The following is a 7588-nucleotide window of genomic DNA, read 5'->3' as shown; positions in this document are numbered from 1 at the left end:
GACCCGCACCCGATCAGGTTACATGTAATTTTCGTAGTGCTACTCCAATTGTGGCGCCAGGCCCTGACAGAACGAGTATTGGTTGCCGGGCGGGAAAAAGATGATAGTTACTGCTTATAGTATGTGGGTATGGATTATTCTTCTCAAACAAGCTGCTTGCAGCTGTCGACCGTGTCCTATGCTGTACTAGTAACGGTTAGTATCCTAGGGTTCTCGTAGTATTCTTCCAGTTTCCATTTAGTCCAGATTTCCGCATCCTCGACTTCCTCTGCACTAATGGTAGATGGGATTTTGGGTATTACTTTTCCGAACAGGTAATGATGCCAACATGACTTTCTGCGTTTTCCGACTCCTAATAGTGAAATAGCGCAAAAACACACATATACACCCACACACCCATCAAAACAAGGGGAAGGGCAAAGGTGGCCAAATGCCAGACAGACAAGATAGACAAAGACAGGCCAGGCGACACCACCACAAATTGGGTCCCTGCAGCCTAAACAAGGTCAAACAACATGTGCAGATAGAGCTCCGTCTGATCAGACGGAGATCGTCTTGCACGCAAAGAAAGCTCGTCGATTGAGCCTGCAACAGGTGTGGAAAAGAGTGCTGAAGTTTTTATTGTCCTGTCTAAGGAGCAATGGCTAGGACGGCCCTACTTGTGGTGCGAAAGAAAAATGGGTCTACGGCTAGTTCCAACCCCCGGGGCGCCATCCTGGCAAGCGTGTCCCTCTGACCAGACGGACCCTGCCCTCTGGGGGCAGTTTTCCCCAACCCAATAGACCTCGCACTGGATGCAGATACGAGTCTCGTCGATTATCCTCTTTGGTTTTGCACCGCCTTCGTCTTTTTCATCCTCGATCTTCCCGATGACTGTGGTTTGCTGAACGGTCTCATGTGATGTCGTGGTGAGTCGGGGGTTTCGACAGGGGTATAGTTAGGTGCTCCTGACTAGAACTTCTACATATACTCTTAACAAATCTTTGTAGTCCTCGCATGATAGACAGTTAGTCTACAAGCACACGTATCCTCGTCAAGGCCGGGTTTCCTCAAGATAAATATTCTGATACTAGTAGATACGCAAACTAGATGGGCTCACAAAACACACACTTTATTGAAGCCAGGAACGACGGCTAATGTTTGTAACTTTGCCCCGAATGGACCAGCCGTCTTTGGCAAATAAACCTCGGCAGCCCTCAAGTTCTTCCACCAGAGTATCTCCGCTCCGTCGTCAAGAGCGCCCACAGCTTCTCAACCGAAGCGACGTGCTCACTTGCCAGGTCCATACTCGGCCCCACGACCATGGTCCTAGCAACAACCGCTGTGGCACCCGAAACAGACTACTTGCAGTCGTTGGTTCAACCAATTCACTCTCTGCGGAGCGGAAACGGAACAGATAGTGAGGCATCAAGTTTGGTATCCAGCCTGCTTATTTATGATAGGTGGGTTCACTTCCTGTTAAGTTCTGATTGTTATCTTTTGTGTGTAGGATATGTCGGCCAGTGTGATTGGCTGGTGTGATGACGTTGGCGGCCCTTGTGTTACAGAGGCAGTTTGGACGATACTTTTCCTAGACAAACGTTGAAGTCGACGAACAGGCGGCACTTCAGTTTTTGTGAGTTCTTGCCTTAGACTCGTCCGTTTATGGGCGCTAATATACTTATCAGCAGACTCTAAATGGCGGGAGAGACTGAGGGAAATGATGCTATGTGACATGGACGAATTTGGGTTTACTTACGATGTTATATGAGATAGTAATTTCGGTTTTTGGATAGTTTTTTGACAAGGGTTATGAGAGTACAGAGTAGATATATGAAGTCTCGAGCCAGTTAGGTGGGTCTCCCGTTGAAGTGATAGCCTAGAAACTCGCGACAGGTTTCGCTTAAACGGCATTGGTGTTTTTCAAGTTAACAACATGATTCGACCAACCCTATTTCGCGCTTACTTTATGGTGGAATAGACTGGAGGGCATGATTGATATACAACAGGTTATTTGAGATGCTCGATCTACGCAATGCAGTTGCAAGTTGGCCTCCACAATCAGCCATAATTCACATAATAAATCAAGGTAAGCAATATGAAAACAAACATTCACTTCCTGCTTCCGTTGGTACCGAAATCCACAACCATACCCGTATACTCTTCTCCGCTCATGGGAAATACTTTTGGCCGGGAACGGGCTGTGGCTGACAGAATATTTCAGCATCGGATTGCGGTGCCGTCGGTATCTTCTTGTCCAATTGGACATGACATGCTGCTGACACTTACGAAGTCAGGTACCTGCGACACACAGTGATATGTGCAAGCGAACTACCGACGTCCTGGAATCACTTCCCCACATCTTAATGATAGCGGCAAAAAGAATGGAAATCTAGGGGGAGAAAATGGGGTTCAGATATTGAGCCGGAGGGTCGGTATTGAGCCGGAGGGTCGGTATTGAGCCGTGAAATTTGGCCATGCCAAGCTTGGGGTAAAAAGGGGTGTGACGACAACGCCATATATTTCCATGACATCTACGTCGGGTATTATGGCCCTTCATACTCAAGCTCGTTTGTCAGGCTGTGGAGATGAGGTTTTCCGTCTTAACCGTTCTCTGGGCCACCTGGGCCGTGATTGAGGCTGCACCCACCCCCGCCACCTTAACTAGCGACCTGTGGAGGGCCGAGTCCGTCCGCGAGATCAAGAACCTCCAGAAGACGTATGCTCAACTGGCTACCCATGGGCTTTGGGCGGACGCTGGTGCCCTGTTCGCCGAGGATGGTGTCTTGCAATGGGGACGCGGCAAACCTGGGGCCAACATTCTGGATGCCGCCGATGCGTCTTCCTCGACAGGACCGGCAGCCATTACGGCCTTTCTCAAATCCGATGCCGGCGATATGGACGGGATTCGACCGGGGTCTCTTCACGTGGTGATAAACGAGATGCCTGTGATTACCTTGTCGGCCGACGGCAAGAACGCCAAAGGCCGTTGGCACACGCTCCAATTCATGGGAAACGGCGCAGGAAAGACCCGGATTATCGGGGGACTTATGGAGAATCAATACACGCTCACCAGCGGGAAAAATGGCGACGTTTGGAAGATCAAGCTGCTCCGGTACTATCCAATGTTTGAAGGCGATTACAAACAGGGATGGTCCAATGTAGGAAACAATAGCCTGCCCATCGTTCCGTACCATTACACGGCCGAGGAAGCGGGCAATCCAATCTTGTCGCCTCTGAATCAGTCTGTTTCGCAGGCAGCACTCACGGTGGATGAGCTCAAGTACCGAATCAGCCGCCTCAACGACGAAGATGACGTCCGAAACCTTCAACATACCGCCGGTCATTACGTCGACCGTCGGATGTGGCCTGATGTGGTGGACCTCGTCACCGCTGACGGGATTATTTCCGTTGACGGTAAGGTAAGCGCCCCGGGTCCTGCCGCAATCCAGAGCATCCTAGATCATATGGGACCGGAGGGGTTGACCAGAGGCATTCTAAATGACCACCCCATCTACCAAATGATCGTGGAAATCAGCCCAAGCGGACTGGAAGCCACATCCCGCGGATTTGAGATTGGCATGATCGGCGATTCCAACCAAAAGTCGGGGCAGTGGCAGTTTTGCGTATTCCGTCACAGATATGCCAAAGACGTCAACACCGGTATCTGGAAAATCAAGGAGCTGGGATACACCCGCTTGATGGTGGCAAGCTACGCGGCAGGCTGGTCCCACGGAGGACTCCTCCCCGCAAACACCACTCGAGCGACCCCCCCATTCCTCAATGTCCTCGGCCACCTGTCCAACAGGACCCAGAAGCCAGAGGAATGGGTTCCTTTCTACAGAGAGAATAGCAACTCGACCCAGGGTCTCCTCGCTGATCTGCATCGCCGCCTCTCCCGTTCGACAGCTTTTGACGAAACCGAGAACGTCTCATCGGCATACGGATACTACACCGACGATATTCGTTGTTTGGACTTTGCTACTCTGCATGCTAGCAATGGTTTCAAGCAATCTCCCGGTGTAGGCTGGTACCAGACACCCGAGCGGATCAGCCAAGCATGCGCCGCCCGGTATGGAAACGGTAGTAGCAACCCGCTGCGGCCGAGCATACCCTTCCACTGGCGTATCCAACCTGTGATTCTTGTGTCACACGACGGCCGCTCCGCTAACACGCGCATCCGCAACCTACAGACCGGGACTAGTAATGGCCGACCAGGTGGATTCAACGGCGGCATGTACCACGACCAGTTCGTTCTGGAAGAGAAAGACGGCGTGAGCAGGCGCAAGATCTGGTGTCTTACCATTGACGAGTTCTACTGGAATAGCGCCAGCTGGTCCGCAGGGTGGGCGGGCGTCAACTCGACTGCGTTGGGTAGGACGTCCATTACGCTAAACTTGCATCGTCGGCAGGGACAGGGCATAGGCCAGTTCGTTGCCGATGTGGCCCTCAAGGATCCCAAGATGGGTCCGCGCGAGGTTGGGTTCATCGGCGGACCGTCTCCGCAGGTATCGTGGCCAAGCATTCAGCGCATGTGGTGGTCGTTCCGGAATCCGGTTTCTGGCCGCGTGCCTGAGTCGTACTGGCCTGGGTGTGTGCCGTGCAAGGCGAAGCCAGAGTGGTATCTTACTGCAAATGGGTACCAAGAGCCGGCGACGGGGCCGACAAACGTGACGGCCACGGCAGCAGGGTTGAACGTGACGGTGACGGTGTCGGGTGGGCCGGATGAGCCCGTGGCGGGGGTGGTGCAGCTGCGCAAAGGTAATCGAAGCTCCAATTTGATGGGCGAGATGACACTTAGCGGTTCGGGAAACGAGACTATCATGTTTGAACTTTCAGTTCGGGATCTGTTTCCTGGTCGGAACGAACTTGCTGTGTACTTCCTGGGCAGTGATAGGTTGCAGCCGGGCAAGACAACTGTTGTGGTCAATGTCCCATCTGTACCTCCAGAGGAGCGAGCTCTGCGCTAGGATACAGCGCCATAAATCGGAAAGAGTCTAATAACCCAAAACCAGATTCTTTAGCTTTACCACTATATTATTGTTATTTAATTATACGAGAAGGCTTGGGCGACGGCACTAGGATACACCCGCCGACGACATCGATGACACGAAAGGACAGTGCTGAAGTATTCCGGTTCGGAAAAGGTGTTGCAATGTACGCCGTGCTGGCACCCACAGTCCAGGAGCCACTTCCCACAGACCGCCAGATCATAGGTGTTAGCTGACGGAATGACAGGGCAGAGCCTGCGGCAACGACCGAGCAATGGAGACGATGTTGAAAGTGAGGTTGGTAGAGTAATCTAGTAGCGAGGGCGGCGGGCGGATAGTGATCTTTAGGAAATGACCGCCGAGCTCCGTCACGCAGGGGTAGAAGTACTCTCGGTAAAGTAAAAGTGATGAGCCTCTATCTCGACGGCCGACGACTTCGAGCGGCGTGAACTGCCGGATTTTTCTCGAGAGCCGCCGGCAGAAGCCACAGAAGGCGCGTTGACGAACGCGTCACCGAATTCAATAGGCACTAGCTCTCTATATATAGTGGGCTGGTCGACCCAGGACTTGGCCACGATCTCTCGTGTAAGCTGGTCAAGTTCCGCTCCTGATTAATCCTTCGGGGGTTTAGGGATCGCCTCTTTCAAAGTTTGCTGAACCATAAAGCTTGTAAGAATTCTTCGAACATCGCTAATAGAATAGAAGCCTAGCTCACCTTTAGCGCCGTCGTAAGCGAACGCATTAAGAGTTTTGTATCTACCGCCGCATTTATTTCTTTTGCCTCTTCGACTGAGTTAACAGAACTTGTGTTGTTACTACTGCGGTCTCGAGCATTTCTGGTTCATAGAGTGCCCCTACAATCGCCGACGTTTTCTGCCTCGGGTCCTTCAGTCAAACCCCAATACCCGATAACAGGTTAGATTGATTAGATTAGACTGATTAGATTATATCTCTTCTGCCAACTGTCTGGCCCTGCCTGTTTCAGTCTGCCCCGCACGCCAAATAGCCGGCTTCTAAGCGCCGCCATGGCTCCCTACTTTGTCCGGAGCCATGCGTGTACCCGATAGGACAAAGACTTCTGGGAAAAGATAAAATGATGTCAGCTCTTCTCAAGGCAATCTAGCCGACGGACTTGCTTTGACTACACATCTTAAACACCCCTGTGTTAATTCCAAGGGATATCGTTGCTCGCCAGGTAGGCACTGCGGCATCAGAAAAGAGACCAAAATAGATATATAAGTATGTGAACTGGGAGATGCCGGGACACCGAGCCACATCCATTATTCTCCCTTGTCCAGTCTCTACGATTATCCATACCTTCTTCAAAATGCTCTTAGTCCAGCTCCTCGCCTTGGCGGCTACCACGACTGCCGCCAGTCACCGCATCGACGTCGGCAGGAGTGGCCTGACATTCACTCCTGACTCCATCACAGCCGCAATCGGCGACACCATTGAGTTCTACTTCGTTGGCGGCACCCATGACGCCGTGACGGGCGACTACGGCGCTCCTTGTACTCCAAATGCGAGCGGTGAGCGGTTCTCATCCGGCATCCAGACCGGCTCTGCTACCAACGTGAGTAACGGTATATTGCGTTCAGGCCATTATGATACTGACAGCAGCCTCCACTCAGAGAAATGTTTTCCAAGTCACAGTCAACACCACCGAGCCTCTATACTACTATTGTTCTGTAGGAGCCCACTGCGCCAACGGCATGGTAGCCGCCATCAACCCTGCCGCCGACAAGACGGTGGCAGGTCTCAAGTCTGCGGCTAGAGGCAAGACTGCCGTTAGGCCAAGCGGGGTCTATGGTGGTATCTACACAACCGCCCCTTAGTGGCCGGGTTCCGGTTTGCATGTGATATTGGGGAATATTCTGCTGTACTCTATGGAATCTGGATTAGGTTCTCTCACAGAGGCTTTACGCAATAAATGTGTTGAATGTTTTAGTTATCGTTTCTGAGCTACTTAACGAATGCGCGTACACGGATAGATATCATTTCGAAACGGATAGCGACCCAGATGTGGATTAGAGTTCAGAGATCGGAAGGTTGTATGAGTGTGCGTTTGCTCTAATTTATCATGTACCACGCTGAGCTTAAGCCTTCTATGCTCTCAACGACATATCCCCCTCGAACTTCCCGGATATTCTCGGTCATCTCTGTTTTAACATTGAAGTAGAGTGAACCCTTATAAGTTAAGTTAACGTACCTACTTTTCGGACACCCCACTTACCGGATACCCCACTTACTAGACACTCATTCCTATATATAACCTGAAAACTAACACTAAAAATGTGAGGGTCAAGGACCTAAGGGTAGTAGGACCAGAGTGCCTGGGTACGAGTAGTGTACGTGCAACGTGGGAGCAGAGTGCTCGTTAGAGGTGGGATGGTGGTTTCATTGAACTCTATCTCTCTCCTAAGCCCTATCTTCCGCTCTCCTCTTTATGCTCTACGATGACAACGTCTGGACTCACTTACCCCGTTCGTTACCCCGTTATCGTCTTTGCTTATACGCTCCTTTCGACGCTCCTCTGACGCGATATCTATACCCTTCTGGCTTAGCGTTGTTGTTGCTTCTTATAACCCCGCCGGTACTACGGCTTTAAGGCTTCTGTC

At 51.4% G+C, this 7588-nt stretch overlaps 2 protein-coding genes across 2 annotated transcripts; both read left to right on the top strand.

The window, feature by feature from the left end:
• Positions 1–2567: 2567 nt before the first annotated feature.
• MFIFM68171_02774 (SnoaL-like domain-containing protein) lies at positions 2568–4949 on the top strand (the record flags this gene model as incomplete). Its single annotated transcript, XM_071058196.1, has 1 exon — positions 2568–4949. The coding sequence occupies one exon, from the start codon at positions 2568–2570 to the stop codon at positions 4947–4949; it is 2382 nt and encodes a 793-aa protein (XP_070914297.1).
• Positions 4950–6297: 1348 nt separating this feature from the next.
• MFIFM68171_02773 (Cupredoxin) lies at positions 6298–6805 on the top strand (the record flags this gene model as incomplete). Its single annotated transcript, XM_071058195.1, has 2 exons — positions 6298–6543; positions 6602–6805. 2 exons carry the CDS (start codon positions 6298–6300, stop codon positions 6803–6805), a joined length of 450 nt encoding a protein of 149 aa, XP_070914296.1.
• Between the last annotated feature and the right edge of the window lie 783 nt (positions 6806–7588).

The sequence above is a fragment of the Madurella fahalii genome (assembly GCF_045866475.1).
Source record: "Madurella fahalii IFM 68171 DNA, scaffold_2, whole genome shotgun sequence".
Classification (NCBI taxonomy): domain Eukaryota; kingdom Fungi; phylum Ascomycota; class Sordariomycetes; order Sordariales; genus Madurella; species Madurella fahalii.
The sequence above is the reverse complement of the archived record's forward strand: the minus strand, read 5'-3'. Positions and strand labels throughout refer to the sequence as shown.